This window comes from Opisthocomus hoazin, chromosome 1 (genome assembly GCF_030867145.1).
Source record: "Opisthocomus hoazin isolate bOpiHoa1 chromosome 1, bOpiHoa1.hap1, whole genome shotgun sequence".
Taxonomy (NCBI): Eukaryota; Metazoa; Chordata; class Aves; order Opisthocomiformes; family Opisthocomidae; genus Opisthocomus; species Opisthocomus hoazin.
The window spans coordinates 137,871,703-137,896,295 of NC_134414.1; the positions used below are offsets into that span (position 1 = coordinate 137,871,703).

General features: G+C 44.4%; 1 protein-coding gene across 1 annotated transcript in view; it reads right to left on the reverse strand.

The window, feature by feature from the left end:
* Positions 1 to 19,809: 19,809 nt before the first annotated feature.
* Positions 19,810 to 24,593, reverse strand: part of TBX15 (T-box transcription factor 15) — a 102,444-nt gene continuing 97,660 nt past the window's right edge. The window contains exon 8 of the mRNA XM_009941506.2: positions 19,810 to 22,013. Coding sequence (XP_009939808.2) covers positions 21,229 to 22,013 — 785 coding nt within the window. The 3' untranslated portion in view covers positions 19,810 to 21,228. The remainder of the gene's footprint in view (positions 22,014 to 24,593) is intronic.

The following is a 24,593-nucleotide window of genomic DNA, read 5'->3' on the forward strand; positions in this document are numbered from 1 at the left end:
GTGCAATGACTTTCTGATGTAAGCTTCAGCTTGTACAAATGTCTAGGCTGTGCTTGTTGATGAAGAAACATCTACTGAACCTTTCCTTCCTTCCTTCCTTCCTTCCTTCCTTCCCTCCATTCTTTTTCTTCAAATGGAAGCTTTTTTATATAGGATTTTTCCCATTTGGAGAATTGAAACCACATGTTTTTGTGTATATTGAAATATTTCAGTTTGCTAAGAGGAAAAAAATCTGTATGTGCTCGTGATACCGCAAAGTCTAATCACAAATGTAAGTGTAATACTCTTCTGTATTTTACTATTGCATCCTAGGGGTGGGCTTTCCGGTGGGGTTACATCTCCATGAAACATTCTTGTGTCTATCTTTGACTGACCGAAGGTCTGTCTGAAATCCCATTCTTTGTGGGGAAACCGTGAGGAACTCTTAGAGCTTACCTGGACAGTTTCAACCAACAAATCTCGATCTACCAACAAATATTGCAGACCGTGGATTCACTCAGCAGGCCTCTGGAGTTAGAACAGCAAATATAAAGAGGTGATCAATAGCTTTGAAAGCTCCAGACCTCTGAAGTTGGAACCTAAAACAACCTCTACCAAATGGAAAGAAGAAAGACAGGGTTTAGAAGGAATTTTCCCCAGTAGCACCTTATCTGTTAAGCCTTCTGCTGCAAAAGACTCCTTTGAAAACAACTGATTCAGGCGAACAACGCAAAAGTAAAAGTAGTTGCACTAATGCTATGAGTTATGACAGCAGCGTGCAATGCTTTTGAGGAAGTAGAACATCCTCTTTTCTTGCACCACAGCTTTGTACTGGCTCAGGCAGCCTCTACCCTGCATTGCCCTGGAGGTCTCACCTCCAGCAGCACACGCTGTGTGGTGGATGGCTCAAACTGCTATGGTCCTACGCAGCACCGTGGAAGCAGGTCAGTGCAGGAACACTTCCACATTAGCCTGAAGTTTCATCTTCAATTCCTTTATGTTTTGTTGCTTTCAAAGGGAGAAAGAGAGCATAAAGCTCTTTGCTCCTCCTCATTCCTCTCCTTGTCACTTTGGTGGCTTTCTCACTCTTCTCCTTGTGCTCAGCAGCCCCCAGCAGTTCTTCCTTCCCTGTTCCCTAAGGTTCATCCTTCCCAGAGTGTCCTTCCCCTATTCTGCTCTTCCTTTGGTCCCTTTCATTTTCTTCCCACCCCTTGTCTCCAGCCTTTCTACCTCACAGACTCCCAGCTGGCAGCTTTTCATGTTCCTCATCCTTGTCCTGCTAGCCCTTGAGTTTTAACCTCTTTGAAACAATCTCTTCTCTCCCATATCCTTTAACCCATTGCATCTGGAAGCTGGTGCTGACACAGCTGCAGCAGCAGAAGGGACCTCTAGTGAGCTGCCCACTCTCGTGGCAACCACTGCAGCCTCACACACACCACAGCTGTTACTCTGCTTCCCAGCTTCCAGGTTAAAGGGTGGCTTTTTAATTTTTTGGGGGTAGGATGGGGGTACTTTGAATCCTGCATCAAGTGGTATTCATTGGTTATTACTGAACTGCTCCAGTCCAAAAGGAAAGGAAATCAAATGCAACTGTGTTGATCCTGGATTTGCCACTTTTATCTTTCAAAAGAAATTTCAGAAGTCGCGCGCATATGGCAATGAAGAACCATCACAGAAAGGGATAGCATGTTACATAGTAAATATTGACAGCTAGGCAGCAGATATCTGTCCCACTCCTTGATTTTGCTCTCTCTCTTCCTTCCTTCATTCTTCTATCTCAACAGCCAGCCCTGTTTCTGCTTTCTTCCATCTGGCAGCTCTCAGAATAATCTCACCCACCTGTTAAATGAGAGAATGTCAAGTTAAATTTACAGCAGGGCCTGGAAACAGGATGCTACAGAAAAGTATTTTAATTAAAATCCTCTAATTGAATGCATGCTTCCTTGTGAAAAGGGATCTGCCAAGAAGGGCCTGATGTCACCACCTCTACCCCCATTTGCCACGAAAGAAGGGCAATTGAAACCAGCTCTCAAGGTGGAAAGAGGCAAGGGCATTTCCAGGGAGTTTTCCAGGGTCACCCTTGCAGTGCTGTTAGATGGTTCATGGGAGATTTACCCCTTTACCAGAATCAGAGCAGAAGATGGTACAACAGCTCTGCTACGTCTGGTCAGGCACCGCAGAGTAACAAGCTACCACATGTGTGTAAGGATGGGGTAATAGTGGTGTGAAACCTGAGCTCTGGATATAAATCTGACAAAGACAAGGCCTGCCTCTGACGTGGAGATCACCATCACACAGACTCTCCTGGGAACGCTTCACACTCTGCTTTGTTAGGCAATCAAGTCGGATTTTAACACCTGGTTTACTGCAGTTGCTGGAATAGGTACGTGAATGGAGAACAAAGTTTTGAGATGGAAAGCAAGATGGAAATAGACAGCAAAAGACAAATGTCTGGGGTTCCTGTTTGGAAAGCCTTGATGACCATGCCTGATGCTTGGACACACTGTCAGCCTGAGATCTGCTGCAGAATATTAAATACAGTATTAACATGTTAAACTGCAATTGTCCGGTAACTGCACAGCCCTTGGAGAGAAGAATAACAGACTGGGTATGTTCGAACAAACAAGGGCAGGAGCCAGGAGGAACTATATGGGGAGAAGTGGGAATCAGCAAATGCTGTAGAACTGCATCACTGCAATGTAACTCTAACTCTTCTAAACACTATGCAAATCCATTGACACTATATACTTCCTGTCAGCGTGAAACCTCTGACTTTTCTATCCTTGTTAGACAGTAGTTAACTGTTACGAAAAGAGAGTTACAGAGAATAAAATGCACAGTACATGCCTCTATCTAAAGACTTAGGAATATTACTAACGATTCACAGCATTCTGCAGTACGTACAGGTTTTTCCATTAAGCTGCCCACAACACTCAGAGGGGAAGTTTGGCACCACCACATTCCTGCACCTCCAGGCTAGTAAAGGTCATTTCCAGAGAGCCTCAGGTCACAGAGGAGAAAAGTTCCCGGCGCCCTCAGGTGTTTGCCAGCCCTCCTTCCTTGACAACAGAGAATCCTTTCATAAAACACATTCATTTTATGTTTTGATATTTTTATGCTTCATTGGCCTGTTTAGAAATTGGAAAATCTTACATCCCCTCTTGAGAAATCTGGCAGTCATGTTTGGCTCATGCTGGGAAAGCAAAACCACTGGCAAACCCTCCAGCCTCTTCTAAAATTTAAAATGGACAGTCCAAGTTCTAAAGGCATTTTGAGCACCCTTTGGGTATGTTAGGGAATCAAGCATAAAAGAATTAAGACCTAGGGAAACGTAATTTTCTTTCTCCACAGCACATTCTGGGGTGCAAGAGTGACTTCCAGACCAACAGTACAGCTCCTCAAAACAGTAATTAGGTCAGGTTTTTAGGGTGATGGATCATAGAGAAGCCAAGACTTTCATCCTTTCAGCTTTTTGGGTCTTATCTGCATACTCATCAAATGGAGACTAAGCTTAGCAGCAGCTCTGAAAAAATGTTGAGTGCAGTAACTGTTTGCACACCGGGAGCAGTATTTGCCTATCCTTCAACAATTCATGTCACCAAATGTGCTCTGGAAAATGCTCAAGCATTGCTTTGGTGATGAGGAGCAGAGCTGGTGGACCAGGGCTGCAGGGCCAGTGCTGCAGATGTGGGGAGGGTGAGAACAGGGGCAGGGATTGGAGAGAAGCTCTTAGGATGGCTTGGAAAAGAGCTGCGGATAGCAGAAGTTACCCTGCCAGCCAGAACTCCAAATGGATATTTGTATACACCTAACATTTCATACGACCCAAGCTAATGGAAATGTCCCATGAGATACTTACCATATTTTTTAAAGAAACACCTGCTGAAGATGCTCCACTGTATGAAGAAGAATTCTAGTGTTGAACTAATGCACAAAAATGGAGAAATGCCCTTGAGAAACTGAAAGTTTCGATAACAACATTGCTTTATGGCTGCATTAACCATAGTGAGCTACAAAAGATATTAAATGAGCATGGAAGTAGAGTTCAGATCTTCAGCTTGTGAAATATTTCTGTAGTTTGCAACATTTGCATTTTGCTTCCTGCTAAAAAATCTCAGGAGTTTGCAGGCATACAATGAAATATTAAGATTCTGCCCAAACTCATTTAGGTAATCTACAGCACCATGAGTGTTCAGCCATAGACTTAATTTGGTCCATGTGAACCCCATGAATCATTTTCAAGCAATCAGAAGGTAACAGTTCAAGAGCAAGAGACAGCAAAATATATCAAATGCCCCACTACAAGCCTTGCACATATACACACAGACTGCCAGGAATATCCAGTCCTGCCCAGTTGTTATCAGGCTGTTAAGCTGATATATAAAAGACGGTGAGAAGTGTTGTCACTTGCAGTAGGGATCAACAAGGCTGACTGAGCTCCAGAGCAGCGACTGTAAGTAGGACAGTCAGTGTCATTTTAAAGAAGGTTTTAAAAACAGAACAGAAAATAGGAAAGAAAGCTCAAAGCAGAGGTTCAGAGAGTGCAAGGCTGAAAGAAACTTCCCTGCAACCATTTCATTCTTCCCTAATGATCATGGTGTCGAAAAGCTAAATGTGACCAGTCGCAGAGTCTCTGGTAAGACCAGGCTGCTGTTTCGACGAAGCAAACATTCGCCTGGTTCAGGAAGTACCCAGCTGAGGCAAACTGTCTGCAAGAGGAGGTGGGTTAGGCCAGTGGATAATTGCTTCGGGTCTCCTGTTAAAGCTCAACCCTGTGCTGCAGTTGAACTAGAAATGCAGGGGGATGGCCATGAAAGGGCTTCCAGTCAGTAGATGCTCATAAGAGACAAGCCTTGCCAGCATGCTGTGATGCTATCTGGCTGCCTTCTTGTGGCTTCGGGAAACCTTGGTAATTGCAGCCAGCGTCTGAGAAAGTTGTGGCAACTGAGCTCACCGTTCAGTTCTCAAAGCTGTCACTCCAAGTTGAGCGTGGGGCCAAGCAGTGTGGCCAGACACCTGTGTGGGTGTGAGAAGCTGGCTCTGTCTTTTGTCAACCTACATCTGCTCTGTGGGGACACAGCTTCAATTTTTAACGCTGCTGGGCTGGTATGTCTCACTGCTCCACTGACCATTTTTAAGGAAAATGTTAATCACATTTATTCATTGCAAAGACAAGACTGGAAAGTCCAAACCACTCAGATTAGTAGCATTGTCACTGGCACACTCTGGAGCTGAAGGCACATCTGAGTCATTACCTCAGCTAAACAAGTGCTGGGGAGGGAGTGTTACATTTTGCAAATGCCAAGACTTTTAATGGAAGAACCCATGTAGTGTGAGTGTGTCTCTGGGAGTACCACATTGTCACATATGAACTGCAAACTAGAGACGTGGGTTCTCCAGAAGATCCTGGTGAGGCCCTCAAAGTCACTCACACTGTGAACAATTTGTGTGACAGCACTGAAGGGCTCATTTGAAGAAGAAGTCTCCAGGCTGCGTACAACTGCAACTGGATCTCTGCCCACTGCTAGAAGGCATCAAAGTGCTTCAACACTTTGGGGTTCTTGGGGTCTGGAGCGTGTACGTGCACTTTCCGTTGCTTAACAGTTGCTTACCCTTCTCCCTGAAGTGGATGGGAGCTCCAGAGGACTGTACTAGACCCATGATTTCTAACCTACAGCTGTAGCCACACTTCCTTCTGCCAGTCCAGCATCACATCCCAGAGGGACTAGTTTTGGAAACATGGTAATGTATGGGAGAATCCCAGGTGTTCAGAGAAAAGGTTTGACACTTTCCCTAGCAAAAGAGACACAGAGCTGTAATGAAAGTCTGCCTACACTGGAAATTTTATCACATACTGTAAGTTCCCAGATTACTTTGGTGACAAGCTGTCTGGAGCTGAGATGTATCTCTGGGTCCCAGGAACACCTTCAGTTTTCTTTGTGCTTTTGATAGGTAATGAAGAGCTGGGTGCTCCCAATCCCATCAGTGCCCACAGTGACTCTTTTTCCAAGATGGCTGTGTGCTCTGAACCCAGACCTGCTCCTTGACAAGTGTGGCCAAGAGCAGGGAAGCAGCACAAGCCAGGGTGGTCTAAGCCTGCAGCTGAGACAAACTGAATAATCCCAGCTCCTAGACTCATGTCATTCTCAACTAGTTCATTTAAACTCTTTTTATCTCTTAGCTGGAACTTACACCAACAGCCCCAAAGAAAGGCAAGCATGGAGATTCAGTATGTTTCAGAAGTGCTATATAACTCTGAGGGACTGCATTGCATTCTCCACCACCAATGCTCCTGTTCGTTGCCATTTCTCATAATCAGCTGAGAAGTGTGCCCAACCTTATGACAAGCAGTCAAGAGGAAAGGTGTAGCAAAAACTCCTCCCCTTTTCTAGTCAAGTTTAACTCTGTTTGTCCCTGGTCACTGCAGGGATTTTGGGCTAGATGACCTCTGAAGGTCCTTTCCAACCCAAGGCATTCTATGATGGTTAAGGTTTGATGTGCTTTAGAAAATGCATTCAAACTGGGATTTTTGGGGACAGATCCTCACTGTCACTGGAAGTCCAGTATGTGCAGCCTGTCCCAAAACTCTGCTAAAACATGTATACCTTGAGCCATGCACTGAGCTGTTTGAGCCTCCAGCTAGTCAAGGGAAGGGAAGATATCCCACCCCAGGTACTACTAATCCAAGAGTCAGAACCACCCCTGCAACTCCTTCTCCAAATCGCCTTTGGACAGATACTGGTTTAAGCATCGTGTAACTAAACACGTGGCTTTCATTGCTTTCACCTATTTCTTCATTTTAGTGCTCAAAGGGACTTTTTCCCAACTCTTGACTTATATGTGGTTGTTTCAAGTTCAAAATGCAGCTGTTGTTCCCACATAAAACACAGGCTCCATTTCATGTTCTTCCCCTCCCTGGAGGGGGAAGAGTTGGTGTTGGTCTCTCTGACTTTCTCCCTTTCCCACTGCACCTCTCCCAGCTTCTCCAAGGCTCTTCCCTTGCCTTTCTCACAATTTTCCTTACTGCTGTGTGCTCCTCCCCTCCTCTGCAGTCCTTTGCCATTCACATCCCACCTCTGGACCACTCTGCCCTCTCTTCTTGCTGTGCCTCACATTTCTCTGTGCTCTCTCAAGCTTGCTCATGTCATCTGCATTGCTTTTGTCCTCTTCCTTCCTGCACCCTGGAATCTCTTGTGTGTCTCCACACTGTGGCCTTAGTTAAGTACAGCTCCCCACGCCACTATCACTCCCTGTCCCTGCTCCCCAGTCTCTCCCTAATTCCTTGCCTGGCTTTCTAAGAAGTTGCCCATTCCTGCTGCCTTTCCAGGCTCATTCCTCTCTAGCTATAAGTGGCCTGACAGCCTCTTGGAGGTTTTCATTTTGAGGAGCATCCAGCTGCTGGATGACTATTGGCATCTGGGATTGACTGCTCTATTGGTCAAGAGTCTGGTAGAAAATGTTGGAAGATGGAGCCATTTTGGGCAAGGTTAATTTGTGTCAGCAGATCCTGAGAGAAAATTGTCAATGTGGGATAATTCAAGCCTCACTAGGCATGGTTATATGTTGCATCCTCTCTCTTGTTCTTTTCTTGGGCACCCGGCTTTTTCCTGAAGGTTGTTCATCCTTTCCTCTGTCCTCAATGACTTTTGCTTTTCTTTTTTCCTATTGTTTTCTTCTCCCTTGTATTAGGTTATAAGGAAGGGTAAATTAATTAAATTGAAAACAAATGAAAAATAGTGAATCTCAAAGAATTGCCTCAAGACAGTGTCTAATCACATGTGTAGAAAAAGCTGTTCTTGATCTGCCTATGCAAATCACAGAGAAAGACTCAAAATCAAACTGCATGTGAAACTGCAAACAGCATGGAGGGGGGTGCAAAAGGAAAATGCATGACAAATCCACATGAAGTGTCCCAGACAGTTTTGTCTGCACAGAAATGGTTTTATGGGATTCTCTGCAGAAAACGGAACAAAAAAAATTAAGGAGTTGAGTTCAAAAGATCAAGTTGCATTTTCATTGATCTCAGACTTGTAAGAGCTGCCCCATCAATCACAGTTGCTTAAAAATTCCTATTAATGGCCTCAAGTGCTGGAGCTGCCCATATGGTTCATCTTTGTAACATTTGGGCATCTCCCTGGGAGCAGCATGAGATCTGTCAGTGTCAGAGCCAGACACTCTGCGCTCATCCCTACATTCCCACAAGTGGTGTAAGGAAAATAATATCACTACAAGACTGAGGAGCTCCATCTGATCCAGGACAAAGGCAGCAGCAGAGAAGAGAAAAGAATTAAAAACCCAAACTATTTGGATTTCAGGAATACTGGGGGCAACTGAAGACATGGGTAAAAATCCAAGTGTGCAGTCCAGGAGCTGTATGGGACAGCTTCAAGCCAAGGTGCTGCATGGCATTGCACAGAAAGAAGCACCGACATAAGCACCTGTTTGCTCTTAAGGAGCTGAGAAGAACATGTCTAGTGGAGGCTTTCAGACTGGAAAGGAAAATTAAGAGGAGAATCCCCTACTGTTATACGGAATGATGTGATTAACACCATGGTAGTCTAGAAGTCTTGTCAGGTTCAGCTCGAGCTTGTCTTGTCCTGAGCAACAAAGTCAATGTGGCGGTAAATTACGGAATGGTGATTTTTAGAGAGATCTTTCTAGGTGTACAGACAGGAGCTGGTAACTGACTCATGCCCATGGGCAGCAGATAAGCTTTTACTGAGCTGAAGAAATTGGCTGCAGGCTTTAGCATATGGACATCTGTATTACTATTAGGAATGGTCTTGATGCTGAGCACATGTTTAAGACTTTCCCCTATTTCAGAGCACTATACCATCTAGCCGAACTGACTCACGCCCTTAACGCCACTAGTTTTCCTTGAAGACAATACAGATCCAGACCCAAAATTCAGCAAACAAATATTTCTCTCTAACAGGCACAATTTTTTCTTTGTAGTAAGTTCTCCTTTCTTGCATTGGGGAAATCATCACGAGGACAAATTTTTGAACTGGATCTTCAACTCAAGTCCACATTGGACAGGAAAAACTCAGAAATATACCCTGAAAATGATTGTGCTGCTGTCTGGTAAGAGATAGAGCATTCACTTTGCCACTGTTGTCCCAGAAGTTGTGACAGAGCAAGTAGGAGCCATTGATATAACTAGGAGGTCCTTGGAGTTTGCAGAGTCTTTCTGCAGAGTAATCTGCAAGAGGAGAAGAATATTCACAACCCCTACTCCCCTTGTGCTCTTGGTTTGCCCCCAAATGTGTCACAGTTGATTAAAAAAGTGGAAGCATCTGTAGCTAAACAAGGTCAATCCGGTGTCAGAGAAGGATCACTTCCTCTCCAAGTGGGCTGAGAACTACGTGGGATGCAAAGCTTAGGTGCTGCTCAAACTGGGCCAGAGCTGAACAAAGGACCACCTCCTGAGGTCTGAGCAGAAGCAACATGAGTAATTCTGTGAGGGAAGTCATTTGCCACAGAAGTAGGAGTAGACCTGAGGTGTCAACCATGTCAGCCCTCCCTCTTCAGAGAGCCAGCCTGCTGCAGCTAAGTGCTAGCAAGCAGGATTAAAGTTCAACTTGTTGAACTGCGGTCTGCCACATGATGTGAGTGCAGGAACCCTCTCCTGCTCCTCAACCTTCGTACACATACACATACACTTCCTTTAAGAGCAAGCTGTTTACAAGCAACAATGCTGCATTTCAGTGCATATTCAGTATTTTACACATTTTCATCTGGTCTCATTTTTGTCAAGTTCTTAAGCATCAAATTTTTGCGGGGACGAGGAAGGTTGCCTGCATTTTCTGGATGTCTTTTTTTTCTTGGTTCTACAAAGTTTCTCTCTTCGTAGCTTTGAGAAACCACTCTATTTTCCCTTGGCCAGTTTTATCCTGTTGTGTGCTCGCAGGAGCAAGAACACTTTTTCTGGTGGCTGCCTCAGGATCCCGGCAAGATGCCATAGTCTGTGAGATGAGAAATGGTGACCTCATGAACAGAGGGAGGGAAAAGAGGGGGCGAGACTTCATTTTTGGTTTTCTACATTTAAATCCCATCAGGCTTTGTGTTTTCATTTCAAATTCTTTCCAAAATACTGTATCTATTTTCCTTCAAGATACTATGACTGAAATGACTTTACGCTTTGCCTCCACTGATTATTTTTCTAAATAGAAAGAAATTATTTGTCTTCAGAAGGATTTAAAACGCATCCTACAAAGAGCACCCAGAAATATAGCAAAAAGTGGGAAGATGCAAGTGTTGTAGAAACAGGAAAGTCACAGAAGAGTTAACTTCTTTACATGTGGCCAAGTTAAACAAGGCCTGGAGGGGCACATGGTTCTCCTCCCCAGCATCCCCTGAACTCTGGGGTGTGCGCTCGTGAAATGCCTGGGAGGCAAAGTTGGCCCCCATTGCGTCTTGTTTAATTTGGCTGCTTGAAGTACTTACTTTTTTTGTAATTTGGCTCTTCCTACAGCTCTCACACCTTCTTTTAATGTAAATGTCCTTTACATTTTCAACATGCCTTTCCCCCAGCCCTCCATACATATTGTTTGGACAACTGCCTCTCTTTCTCTGTGCACCTACACAAGGCTGCTGGCACAGGGTTGTGTTTATCTGCACACAGAGGGGGAGTAAAACCAAACTGAAGAGCACCGTCGGCACAAGCACTGTGTTTCCAGGGGGGCACTTCTCAGCTCTGCGTGCTGGTAAGGAGCTGGCAATTGTGCCCTGGAGATTTCCACTGGGCGGCAGCGGGACTGCTCTGGAGCAGCACGCGATGATCAAGTTTTCCTGCCTGTGCAACCCACAGCCTTTGCAGCCACAGCTGGAAACTCTTTCACCACCGCCTTGCCATGGGTCAGTGATAAAATACTAAGCTCGGTCCCACTAAGCCTGCATGTCTGGGTGATGTTGCAACAGCAATGTGAGAAATATAGCTCAGACTACCTGCACTTGGTGGTGTCAGCCATCACATGGCAGGGTCTTCCTCACGTCTGACTTAAATGTTGAAAGTATGAATTGAGCAACATTACCTTTAATGCAGTACCAAACCGGCAAAGCTGGGGACTTTGTCATCACTTCTACCAGTGATTATGGTCTTGAGATAAATGGAGCAGACTAGTGTAGGGTACATATGGCCAAGGGCAAGTCTTTTGTTTAGTTTACTTGTATGTAAAATGGGCCGTACTGCCTTGACCAGCAAAGGAGGTGTAGGGATTACTTAGCTAAGTCTCTAAGTGCCTTGGCCAAGGAAAGCAGATGATAAATTTTCAAGTACTATCACAAAGAGGAGGTTGTAGGTATTTTTCTGGCTATATAAAGCACCTAAATTCTCTTTACGGTTAATCAACATGAAATAGAATTTAATAGAAAACCTGAAATTATGCTTTGTTGCTGTATGAATGTCTTTAGATATAAATGCCCAACAACTTTGCTGAAAAGCAATGAAATCATTCTCACGCTGAAGGAGATTCAGTCTGCACTTGCAGCATTAGAAATGTGTTCACCCTGAAGTAGGTACCTGTCTGAAAGGGTAAGGCCTAAAGTCGGTGGGAAAAATGCAAGAATGGAGGAAATGCCAGCTGCTGAGACCAGACCAGAAGGTTGTGGGAACACATTAGTCCATGTCACTGCAGACTCTCTTTCAGGAGTGCTGGGTCAGGAGACACCGTGTCCATGTCTGCGAACAGCATCAAGGACGGAACTTATATTCTTTCCACTGTATGCCACCAAAATAGTACTAGAAGAGAGGGTCCTGCTGCTATGCCTCTTCAAGGACTGAAGACCAGCCAATAACATTTTTTTCTTTTATTGCTGTGCAAAACAAAAAAAATTCCAAAGGGAAATTTGAAGAAGTGTAGCGAGAAGCCAGTGGGACCAGGAAATGGAAATGGATGGCTGGACACTTTGGGATTGTTATAGGCAGCTTTGGTTCAGTGAGGTTTGCTGGGCTGCCGCTTTACTGGCCTAGGAGAGGCTTTAGAAAATTATATTTAGAAATCATAAATAAACTCATCATATTGCAGCCGTTAGCATTCTGGGAAACATGGATAAAAGTATTGGAGAACTGAATTAAAGAACCTCCCGGTGGCCCAATTGTGGCAACCACTGAAGGGAGGAAAAAAAACATAGATACTATGGATGGATGAACCTATAGAATTTTTAAGGTTTGGATTCAAGCTCAACTGAAATTGTGAACTCCTCACTTGCCTTGTAGGGGCAACTCATGGATGCTGTGTTTCTCCTTCTGTTGTAGACCTGTTGAACTTAGAAATGAAAAATAGCATTAGCACTGGGCATCTAGTCCACAGCCCACCGAGGACTGCTCCTGCAGGGCTTCCCTGAGCTTTAGAGCTGTGACTCTGTTCCACAGCTAAATTCAGCTTGTCAAGCTACTTTACTTGGTATTCTCCTTGAAATTCCTTGTTCTTGCTGTGTCTTCTCTTCACAACCTACTTTATATGATGAAAAGTAAATCCTTGCTGAAACTTGATGTCAACGGGTGTCAAGCTGCCCTGAACGTTGGTCACATTGATTTGTGTATGACTATGGCCCCATTTCATAGATATTGCATTGATGCAAATACAATGAGCACTGAATAGTCTACCAGCTTAGATCTGAAAGGGGTGGACATCAGTAGGTCCCTTCACATCAGGTATCACGGCACGCTCATACACTCACAAGGCAAATGTGACCTGGATATTAGAAAGGAGAAGGTGAAGAACTAAGGCCTTGTGACAGCTAAGCCTTGCTCCCCCTCTCTGCTCCTTTCTCTTTTTACTATTTATAAGCTTTAGTAGACAGCGTGAGCTATGGTCATGTTAGACAGATGTTTCCAGCCTTACATTTCTCCTATGCCATCACAGAACCTCCCCACTATGTCCTGTGTGGTGGAAAACACAGATTCCAGAATTATTTAGTCTCCCAAATTGGATTTGTGCATGAGTAGACCTGAGACAGCAGCCAGGGTCTTCGTTTTTCAACAGAAAGCAAGTATGATAGATCAATAATGACTATTAAACGGGTTTTTAACTCTAGAGGCTCTTTGAATCAGGTTGATTCCTTCCCAGATCATGGCACTGATGAAAAATGCTTCTGAGGTCCCCTGCTACAAGGACAGACAGCTGAGATAACTCCTAGCACTTCACGGTGTTTGTGTCACCCAAAATAAAGAAAAAACAATTAGGCATACTGTAAACCCATTGATGTTTGTGTATAGACAATGTAACCAATTTTATGTGCTTTTAATTGTGAATGTTTAGTGATTGGTTGCCTGATATATTTAGTAGCTACAAACAGTGCATACAATAGTGTATACAGTGTGAACAAATTCAATACAGCATATTTTATGTTTACAGAGTGAATATGTTTCCTTTCAAAGGTGGGTTTTTGTATTTGTGGTCAGAAGCTATAGCATCACAAGCTCCTTTGGACAAGTTCAAATTCTCCATTCAGGAAGGAGAGAGGTTTAATATTCATTATCCAAACGTATCTGAGCTATTCACAGAACATCTTTACAGACAATATATTGTCCCTTTTTCTGTGTGTGCATGGCCAGTTCTTCCTTATTTTGGATGCATGTACTTTATTTTTTGTTTTTACGCAGGTTTCTTCAGGTTAAGTCAAACTCCTTTTATATAATCTTTTATTCTTTTTTTTTCCCCCTCAGTTCACCAAATTTTTTGTGTTGATTTCCTCTGGCTTTCTGTAAAACTTTACTTTGTCATGTTCACAGTTAGGAGTTGTTGTATTTTACAGGTAGTACTACAGCTGTAGGAACTCGTGTAAAAAAAGTGCAAGACTGTATAGAAATGGAAGTGACTTTTATTTAGTTTTCAAAAAAACATTACACTTCCAAATGCACACATGGGACTCACAAGCTCCAAAACGTAAGCCTCCAAGTATTCTGGGCAGAATAACTTGCATGCAAGGAGTGATTGCCATCAATCCTTGAGCTTCTGTCTTTCTTTTCACTGGTGATAATGCGTTCATTTTTGGACAGGTCTTTTACACGTTTCAGGAGTCACAGGTATTAAGATTTCACCTTGGAATCTCAGTTAAATACCCATTGTAAATCTTGGGTGACATTGATGTACATTGTCTTCTCCTTCCTCACTTTGGGTAGCTTGCTGTTAAAGCTTGGCTTCTTGCTGGGATGGCAGGAAGAGAAATGGCACGCGCAGTGTGCTGTAGTCTTGCTGCCATTCTCCCATAAGTGGATTGCAGGTTTTCTGCTGTTGAGTCATCCATGCTGTGATTTTGGTGAAAAAAACACATTCCTCAGTGTTTACCAGCTTCACTGCTGTTGATCATGTCCCTGGCTATCAGTACAGGCCATTATTTGAATCCTTGCTTTCATGTTCCTCTGGTGCATTTACACACACGCACATCTGCTTCATACTTCTTTCTAACTAAACTTACTATTTCTGTATACAGATCTTTGCATAGCAACGTAATATAAACAATGGAGTACAGTGCTGGCCCTGGTTTGGGTGGTTGGCAGGCTGTACTTACGTTTATGCTTGGTTAATTGCACTGCAACCAGTTCCAGCTTTACTTGAAGATGCAGATGCAGGTAATCACATCAAGTCTCAAATCAGCAGTCTGCATTATTTATTTAATACATCAATCTGAGTGCAGTTTTCCTTTGTGCCTGTTCCTGGGCCAGTTACACCAGCTTAAAATGCAACTTTATTAATGTGCGATTACCTGACTGCACATTAAGGGAAATGTTATAAACCAGGTCAGGTAGGAGAAGGATTCAAGGCCATGTCACCTCTCCTCCCACCCCCTGGGCATGCCTGATTCTTACAGAGGAAGTACGGGGAAGGCAGTGGGTGCTGCAGCATGTCCCCAGGGCTGTCATCTGTGGGATGTGGAGGGAAAAGCCCGTGCCAAGCACAGGCATCTTCACCAAGAATAGCTGCAGGCAGCCTCTCTTTTTGGCTGAGCCAGCACCACCCTCCCCATCATCCTAAGAGAAGGGCTGATGGTCTCTGCTCACAGCCCCTGTTGGGCCAGCTCTGTGTGTCTGCAGTACTGCTGCATCCAGTTGGCTGGAAAATAACGCTCTGAGGTGTATACGGTGCTGGATGTTCAATGGGAGACATGCCCTAGCAGAACCTATGACTGCTTGTGAAAGCACCCAAGAGGAGCCCTCAGAGGTCACCCTATCTCAGCAGAGAAGGCATTGTCCAGCTGGATATCAGAGCTTCCAAAATGCTCAACAGATTTAGAACATTACTGGAATAAGAACAGCATCTATAGGAACTTCAACCAGTGTAAAATTATACAGGCTCCTAATCCTTCTCCCCCACAGCATGCAATGAGTTCCACATTGAGCCAGAAAAAAAAGACGAGCTCAGTGCTCCAGAGATAGACTACTGCACAATTAACCCTACTGTGGAGGTTTGTTGCTCTTCCCCGAGTCAACCGATGCCGACCACTACCCAGCACAGCAGCCATGCTCATCTCTGGGCTGTCGCAACACAAGAGCGTGCAGCCATGTGAGCTGCTCTTTTCCTTCATTCACACAGGCTAGAATTATTGGAGATTTTTGTGGTAGGAAGGAACTAATATTTATAGAGGTGTGCTCCGTGCACTGCTCCTGCCATTTGTGGTCATGTTACTCTTCTGGAGTAATAAGCAAGAGTTATTGACATGGAAAAACAATCCTTGAAAAGAATTCTGGAGATTTTAGCTGTATTCAATACAGTTTCCTAGATAGCAATTACAGAAAAATTAGAAGGAGCCGTCAGAAAAAATGAGTGATCTGCTTTTCCAGCAGAAGTTTTGTGGGACAGCAGCAGGCTACACAAACCACTCCCAGCAGACCAGCAGACAAGCTCTCAGGAATGGTCCCATCAGTGGACTAAAAACGCTGGGTTACAGACCTGGCCAAAATGCCTGGTCCTGCAGGGCTGGTTCTCTAAAGCAGAAAAAGTGCTGAAGGAGTCAGATGTTCTTTGGATGGGAACTGGCTTATTTATAGCAAATTACCCACTGGCCACACCAGCACCCTCCTCACAAAGTTCTGTCACTGCTTCTATAGCTGCATTTCTAGTGCATCTGTAGCACGTGATTGGCATGCTCAGGCATTCCTCTGCCTGGTCCTTGGGTGCATTTTCATGTTGTTGTTTTGTTTAGAATGATGCCCAACAAGCAACATCCAGCAAAACCCATCTGCTAGCGCTAGTCCAACACGGGATGTGTGCTCTGGGTCAATGTCCCTGGTTGTGTTGGGGGAAAAGAATCTGAACACTTTCCTTTTTTTAATGGCAGATGACTATCTATCAGTCCTCACGTACACCAGTAAAGCTTCACCCAGTACGCAATAAATCAGCCACACTAGCAGATCATTTGCTGTAATTTTTGCTGCAGTATATTTAACATAATGTCACAGGCTGCGTACCTTAATTTGTATTTAAGTTTGTGCCCTGAGCATTTGCTTTAGCACATACTACCTACATTCACTCCAAGAACACTATGTCACCCTGGTTTTGCTGAGCTGCACTGACTGTGGTCACGGTAGTGACATATTTATGTCCTGTGCCTGTCAGTGTGTTAAGGAATGAAGCTAAATAAACTTTGCAAAGCTGGCAAATCCACCCTGATTATTTTTGCCCCATCCTTTTCATTTGTGTGACAAGTTGCCAGATTTGCGTTTGGAACAGCCTGTGCTGCAAGATGAGGGATCTCCTATCACTGAGGTTCCCACTACCCTTCCTGGCATTTAGCTCGGACTTGTAAAAAAGGGTGCTTCTTCAAAGCGGTACGTGATGTTTCACCTCTTAAATTTGCAGGATCTAACTGGGAGATACAGAGCCTTCTCTTCTGCACTGGAAGCCAGAAGTCTGTATGGGCTAATAGCAAATGGGTCAGACCAGCAGTAGCAAAGACTCCCTCGTTTCTCCAGCTCTGGTGTCTAATAACATGCATACGCCAGATGAAACTTCGGAGGAGGTGGGGGGGAAGTGCATGCAGGATATCTGTTCCTTGTGTGGCTTCTTTGAATGAGGAGTTGTCACACGGTGGCCTTCCCTGCACTGGGAAAATGGATAAGGGCCCTGTCCTCCTCACCTGTGTCTTCTAAAGAAACATGTGAGAACTTACATCTTTGTGCCTATGACCATGCTACCAAGACTGTTTAAAGTTGGCCAGGGGGTTCAAATGTTTGTGGCGAACTAGGGAAGGAAGGAAGCGGAGTGGAGCCACACAACTCCCACCTCTGCCCCCGCACACACATGCTTTGCAAATGAGCAATCAAAGGGCTCCTGGATGAAAGTGTGACCATGCCAGGAGGTCTCTGAAGCCCTGTGGTTAGGGCAGTCACCCACGGAAAGGGAGTTTTCCGTGGGTGGCTGCTGTGTGTACTGCAACCTGGGCCGCCCACCAGGCAAGCTGGTCCCAAGCGGCTCTCCCGGACTGACCTGGTGCATCTCTCCCATTGCCCACTGCTATCGCCTGCTCTCTGGGAAGCCTCAGTAAAGTGGCAAATAGCTCAGAGCCCTGTGTGCCTACGGCAGTGGTGGTGTGAGAAGAACAACTGCTGTACACGAGGTACCTCTGTCACACCTAAGTCCACTTCAAATTCAGCGCTTACCTCGTGTTTCTGGGTGGTGTCAAGGCCTTAAGCAGGCTGTCTGCTCAGGGGAGTGTTATCCTGGGGAGACTTCACCTGTGCACCTAACTGAACACCAAGTAAATAATCTTAGCAAGCTTTAGCCTGTTATTTCTGATTCTGCCCTCCAAACACTGCTCTACTTTTCCTTTGCACAGGGACAATGAGGGAAAAAGTTTCCTATTTTTCTCCCATTTCACTGTCAGCTTGTTTTTAATCCTCATAGACTGTCAGTGTAACTTTCACACTGAGTCATATTTGTGTACTTACAGCTTTACATCTTGGGATAGGGAAGCCTCTCTCAGGTTTTTTCCCTGTTCTTTTCCAGTCTTGATGCTGAATATTCTGATCCTCAGTCAACAAAACACTTAAACATATGCTAACATGAAGGAATAACTATCTAGCTAACTAAGCTCTCACATTTTGTACATGTGCCACGTAAGAGCTAAATAAATATGTCTGTAATTATGGTCAAGAAATGCTCACCCTAAGGTAAATAGTTTCATACTGAAGGCAACTGGATGGACTAACATTATCTCAATATGCTGAAGAGCTTGGCTGGTTCAGGGACAGGGTGCTCAATAACCTGAAGGATCGTATTGCTGAACAGTCTGGGTGACAATTTCAAAGCTCTTCCCCATGGATTCCTACTACAGTGCATGAAAACTGGAGTCCAGTTCTTCACACTAATACTGAAGGTTGTGCCCTACATCTGTCTTTTGCTTTCTCCAGTGACTGTTTCCAGTGATAATTTTTGATTAAATTATTTTTTTCTGTTTTGACCAAGATTAGAAACATACATTTTGGTAGTGAGAAGGATTTAGATTTCATTAAATCATGATTTCTTATTAGCTGAAATACAGACTTGTCCACAAAGAATTATAGAGAATAAATGAGAAAGAGCAATACTTTGCTCTTGAGCAGTGTGATTTCTTTCCCTGGTATTCAAAGGGCTGCACCATCCACATGGACGAGGAAGTTTTACAGGAACAAACCTATTAGGATGGACGGCAGTGAATCACATGGGGTTAGGGAGGCTCTTGTGAAAGGAGTGATGAGCCACTAGCAGCATGCTGGTGTTGCTTGTTACATATTTTGACCATGGAAAAGCATTAACATTGGAGATAGATAAACTCATTCCTGAAGTTGTTTCAAAATCAATAAACTTGTCAACCACTTGGAGAAAGCTTGAGCAGTAACATAGCAGCACTTGCAGGAGAAACCAAACTGTAAAAGTCAGCTTTAGCGAAGTTTGTAACAAACATCTGAAAGACTGAGCCAAATGAAGTAAACAGGCAAGACAAATGTAATGACAATTGGAGTCGATAAATACAAAGCAATGGATACTGCAAGAAGACTGAATGGCTCGCACACCTGTCAAAGTTGTTTTTTTCAGTTGTGCCAGATCAGAAGGAGTCTGAAGGTATCAGGGGACACCTCAGTAAAGACAGGGTAAACAGAAGACAGCAAAGGGAGGGACAGATTTGCTCCCACCCATAGTCCCTGCAACTCTTCTGAAGCACCCACGGCTAGACACAGTAAAAGCCAGAATACAGTCAGACAGACTAGGCACAGAACTGGGAATGGCATTGGCACATTTATCTTCCCCTGTAACAAATAAAAATTAAGAAATCCTTGCAAAATCTGTCTTTCGAGGTCTTTCTACCTTCCTGGTGCCTTTTCAATTCAGAAAAAGAAGTTTATTGACACAAGGAAAGCTGTAAACTCTGCAGCCATAACTTACAGCCAGGTTTGAGAGTGCTTCAGCTTCCCCATTGGTGTCAGAGTTAATGTCTCCATCTCACATTAGAAATGTAGTGCAAATGAAAAGCTGACACATACCCCAAAATTGCATTTAAAAATGAGAAAATAATCATACTGTCATTTGTAAGTATTATTTTCTATAGTAACTGTGAAAACTTCTTTCAAAGAACTTTTTATTAGACTTTAACAATCAAAATAACAACTGTAGCTGTCCATAAGACACACTTCCTGTGAAGGCAGGCACCTTGCAGATCCCAAGCACTCAATTTTTAAAATTTCTTGAGAAGTCAGAATTTTTATTTTTGTTGTAATATTGCCTGGACTGTACAATTTAGCACCGTGTCTTCATTTCCTCTGTTGTGCAAACACGCATGACAGCATTTTGAAAATGTCTGTCTCTAGAAGACCACTAAGGAAGCCTCACAGACAGAGAAAAACACAGAGGAAATGATTGCAAAGATTTATTTAGCGCATTCTGTGCTTGGCACTTAGAAACAGAGTTCCGTGCATAGGGCAAATCTTTATACACCTTTTTCTTCATACATATTTTACATACCATTTTTATTGCCCTCTTTTATATTCATAATATTGAATCCCTCACTAGGCATATAAATACATTTATCTACAACACCTCACAACAAATCTCAATAATATCTGTATTCTGTTACTTGGTATTTGCATTTTCACACAACTTACTTAAATGCATAGCTTGCACCAAGCTACAATTGTTTTCTTATTTTTAAAGGATTTGAAGAAAAAAAAGAAGATAAGAAAAAAACAGGAAAGAAAGACGTCAGAAGGCAATGATCTATTTGGTTAAACAGAGGTCGTGTGGCAGGCGGGAGGTTGGTGAATGTTCGACCTCACTGTTACTGAAATGCTAAAGGCTTCTCTATGGCAACTTTTCTTGCATGCAAAGTGAGGGAGGCCGGCTGCAATTCCACAGAGCAGGGCTCTCTTTTCTCATTGCTTTTCCCCGCAAGCTCAGTCTGGAGAGTTTCTTCCCGTTGGGTTGAGTGCTACGGGACACAACATTCCCCACAAAGGCTGTCCTCCATTTGGCTCGGGTGCATCACTTCGGGTCACGACAAGAGGAGCTGACCCCCCTCTCCCCAGCACATCTTTCCAAAGATCAGTCCCTGCTTATGTCTGAGGCTCACTTGTGGGTTAAAATGTTTCTCTCTCTTCTCTCTCTCCCATCTTCGTGTGCAGGCTGGGTGCTGGTAAGCTCGACCCCTCGCAAAGTAACCACCAGTCGGGCAGAGTCGTGGTGAAAATGCAGAAACCTCTTTGGGAGGAGAAGCTCCAGCCCAGCAGTGCCATTCCTGTGCTACAATGGGAGAAGGAGCCATGGCCTGCTGTTGCCTTTAGAAACAGGCTGAGCTGCTCCTGCAGCGAGGGACAGTCTGGGAAGGGGGAGGTCTTTAAAGCTATGGGCAATGCAGCTTCGGAGGACAAAGCCTTGAGGGACTGCCTTTCTTCAACACCCAGAGAAGACAGCACAGGGACATGGCTCCCTCCGCGCCAAGAGCTCACACAAGCTGAGAGTTAATGAGTAAAAGGTATATTTGGCTGCTTCTCTCCAGCTTCTTGTTGAAGTCATGCCCTTCTCTCTGCAATGTCCAGGAAGAGCAGGCACTCCATGGCCAGGTCTGGAGGACCTGGGCTAGAACAAGCTGCAATGGCTATCAGTTGAGGCTTTCCACGAGGTTTGGTTGGCACATACCTAGGTGGTTTGTGTTCTTATTTAGCATTACAATACTAGTTCCACTATAAGTTTGAAGACAAAAAGGTATTGGGATGGGTTTACCCATGGAAGTGGTGAAGGTCCATCTGCCTTCAATGCCAAGGAGAGGCATGGCTTATTAGACCATGTGCACAGACATCTGTGAGGAGGAGCCCTGAACTGCACCATACTGTCTGTTGTCACAGGCGTTGGCCGTCTGCTGGTTGCCAGAGGGAGGACTGATCATGTGCATCCCGTGATCCATCCCTGTGGAAAGGTATTGCCTCTCTCCAAAGGCCCCGCTGGATGGGGAAGAGCAGAGTAAAGTGCTTTGGGAGGTGGTGAGTTTCTCCGGGCTCGCTGCCAGCCTCGGGGAAGCAGGGAAATTATATCCATAGAGGTTGTAGGGATTGTGCAGGGAGAAGGCATTGTAGGAGCTCTGCTGCATGTGGCCGCCACCGAACATGTGTGAAGAGGAGGAGGTGGAGGCAGGGTTGCCTGCTTGCATGACGTACTGAAACTGAGAGCTGGGGAAGGACCCCAGCTGGCCACTGTACGCCTCCATCTTGCTGTTACTGGGCAGGGAGGAAGGAGTCGGCATTCCTGAGATCAAGGATGGAGTCCTCTGAGGCATGAAGGTTTCGGAGGGCTGTGAGGCAGAAGCGGTGCCGCTCTGCAGCCTGTTGTAGCCACCGTCGCTCAGCCCTGGGTAGCTCTGCAAGGCAGCCATGTTGCTTCTGGCACATGGGGGATAATCAGACAGGTTGAGGTTGCAAAGCTGACTCTCCCGGCAGCCAACATTGAAAGTGTTGGGGGCCAGATGAAAGGCTGGAGGGGAGCAGGATGGAGAGAGAAGGTGAGAGGAAGCAGAGGGTGATGGGGTCCCCGTGCTGGAGGTGGTTGGAGAGGTGCCTGTGCTGCCTCCTGCAAAACAAAACACATGGGAGGGTGTTCAGATCCGGGGACCACATCTGTAAAATGAGAGAGTCTCATTAAAAAACAGCTTGGTGGTAAAATGGCTGCTGGAAAGCTCAGCCTTTCTTGGCAAGAGCCCTCACTTTATTAATAGCATCCCTTGGTCTTTCCTGCTGCTTTTTTGTTATGACTCTGTTTTTCAATGGAGATTTTCTTACTTTTTAAAATAGGAGAGGTAAGCAAGTGTGCCACAGGGCAATCGAAGGCAGTGGGAAAAGCTGCAAGGAAGCACCACTCCATCAGTCAAGAGATCTGCCACTTCCAGGAATGTTTATCTAGTCCTTTTTTATAAAAAAAGTCTCCTCTCCCTCTCCTGGTTTGCAGCAAGACCGCTGGTCAGTGGGCTGCACCGCCCGCTACAAATATGCTTTATCATCCACTCCAGGGGCTCGCGACGGGAAGTGGCTGAAAGCTTGTTGGACTCCTGCATAGTTCAACAGGGTTTCTTGATAGCTCATGGCACAGCGGTACTGATTTAAGCCAGAAGTAATACTAAAATGGACACCTTTTCAAACTATAGCCTGTCCCACTGGGCAGAGAAAGTGGATGTGTCAGGATTTTCAGTCATGTGCTTTACCTTCATAAGGGATTCCATGTGTTGTATCACTGATGTTAACAAATATTGATATATATGCATGTTGGTAGCATCAGTGTACTATACATTATTTATGCTATGAATGATAGAAATTATTATTTTGCACAGTGATTAAGAAGAGATGCACCAGAAAGACATGTTCTGTGCCAGTATATGGTGGTGAGAATGTGAGTGAGATTGTATCTCAGCACAGGACAGACATGGACCTGTTGGAGCAGGTCCAGAGGAGGGCCACAAAAATGATCAGAGGGCTGGAGCACCTCTCTTATGAGGAAAGGCTGAGAGTTGGGGTTGTTCAGCCCAGCTTTGGGGAGACCACATAGCAGCCTTTCACTACATAAATGGGGCTTGTAAAAAGATAGGGACAAACTTTTTAGCAGGGCCTGTCGTCACGACAAGGGGTCATCAGGACAAGCGGTAATGGCTTTAAACTAAAAGAGGATAGATTTAAACTAGACATAAGGAAAAAATCCTTTACTATGAGGGTGGTGAAACACTGGCACAGGTTGTCCAGAGAGGTGGTAGATGCCCCGTCCCTGGAAACATTCAAGGTCAGGTCAGATGGGGCTCTGAGCAACCTGATTAGTTGAAGACATCCCTACCCATTGCATGTGGGGTTGGACTAGATGACCTTTAAAGGTCTGTTCCAACCCAAACTGTTCTATGATTCTATGATATCTGACGCTTTATAGCACATCTAGGATGAAACAGAATGCAGTATTAGAGTGAAAATATAACTTTGAAACATTAATAATATTTAGGATTTTTTAATTAAAAAAAAATTTTGAAACAAGAGCCAGAAAAGAAGAAGAAAAACAGCCTTGGCTAAGCACAGTCTGGAGTGGCTGCAGCTGACGCAGGTAGCATCAATAGAATGCATGTTTCTGTGCTAAGTCAAAGCAGCCATTCCCATTACCAACCACTGGGATGAACGCTTGTTGCTAAGCCACTGACTCCTTCTGACATTCATTCAGAAGTATGAAAGCAGAGCATTGAGTCAACTCTCCATTAGAATTAATGAGAAAATGTGAGGTTTCAAATGGCATCATGGGCTCTCTATATTCGCTTCTTGACAACACCAAAATGTTGAAACTTGCTAGCGCATTTTTGCTCCAGAGTTTAAAGACTTTTTGTGTGAATTTATAATTTAGTATTTATTTTAAAAGGTACACTTCCCTGGTTCATTTAAAGTCTCTGACAGACAATCTCTGGCTGATTTTGTTGTGGTAAGTTAAGACAGTACCTCCTCCAGATTTTCTCCCTGTCTCTCTGCTACAAATTGTCAATACTGCAGCAGGATTGGCAGAAGCGAACATCTGCCTCTACACAAGGAGTTTCTTTGGAAAGTCTATTTTAGTTGTAATTGTTGATACAGGTGAGCTTGAACCGAGGTACGCAATTCCAGGCACACATTTTGCTGTCAGCCCTGAACTACAGAGGATAGCCTCTGACAGACAGGGCAGGCAGATGGCTGAGTTCGTGTATCATCACTTAGCTGTCAAAGCTCAAAATACAGAGGCCACATAATCACAAAACAAACCTAGCACAAAGTGAGATGTATTTAACCTGCAGTAACTCTGCACTTGATTCTTTACACCACGTATTTCATGAACAAACTTCAGACAGTGACTCACTTGCTGACAGTGTCTGGAGAGTAAGTAAAAAAGCGTATGTATAGATGTATGAGCTTTTAATGATCTGTTTGAAATAAAATAGGTAGAATAAATGGTTAACTACAACCTCTTCGTTTCAGTCTTCCTTTACCCCATAGTTAACCTTTTAAAACTATGCAGAAGAAAAGAACACACAAGTTACCTCAAGCATTAGACCTTAAAAATCTGCTGAGGAGTTACAATCAAATCCTATTCATAGCTGAGGCTTTATCTCCACAGAGAGTAAGCAGAGATCTCTGATTAGCAGCTACAAGGTATTCT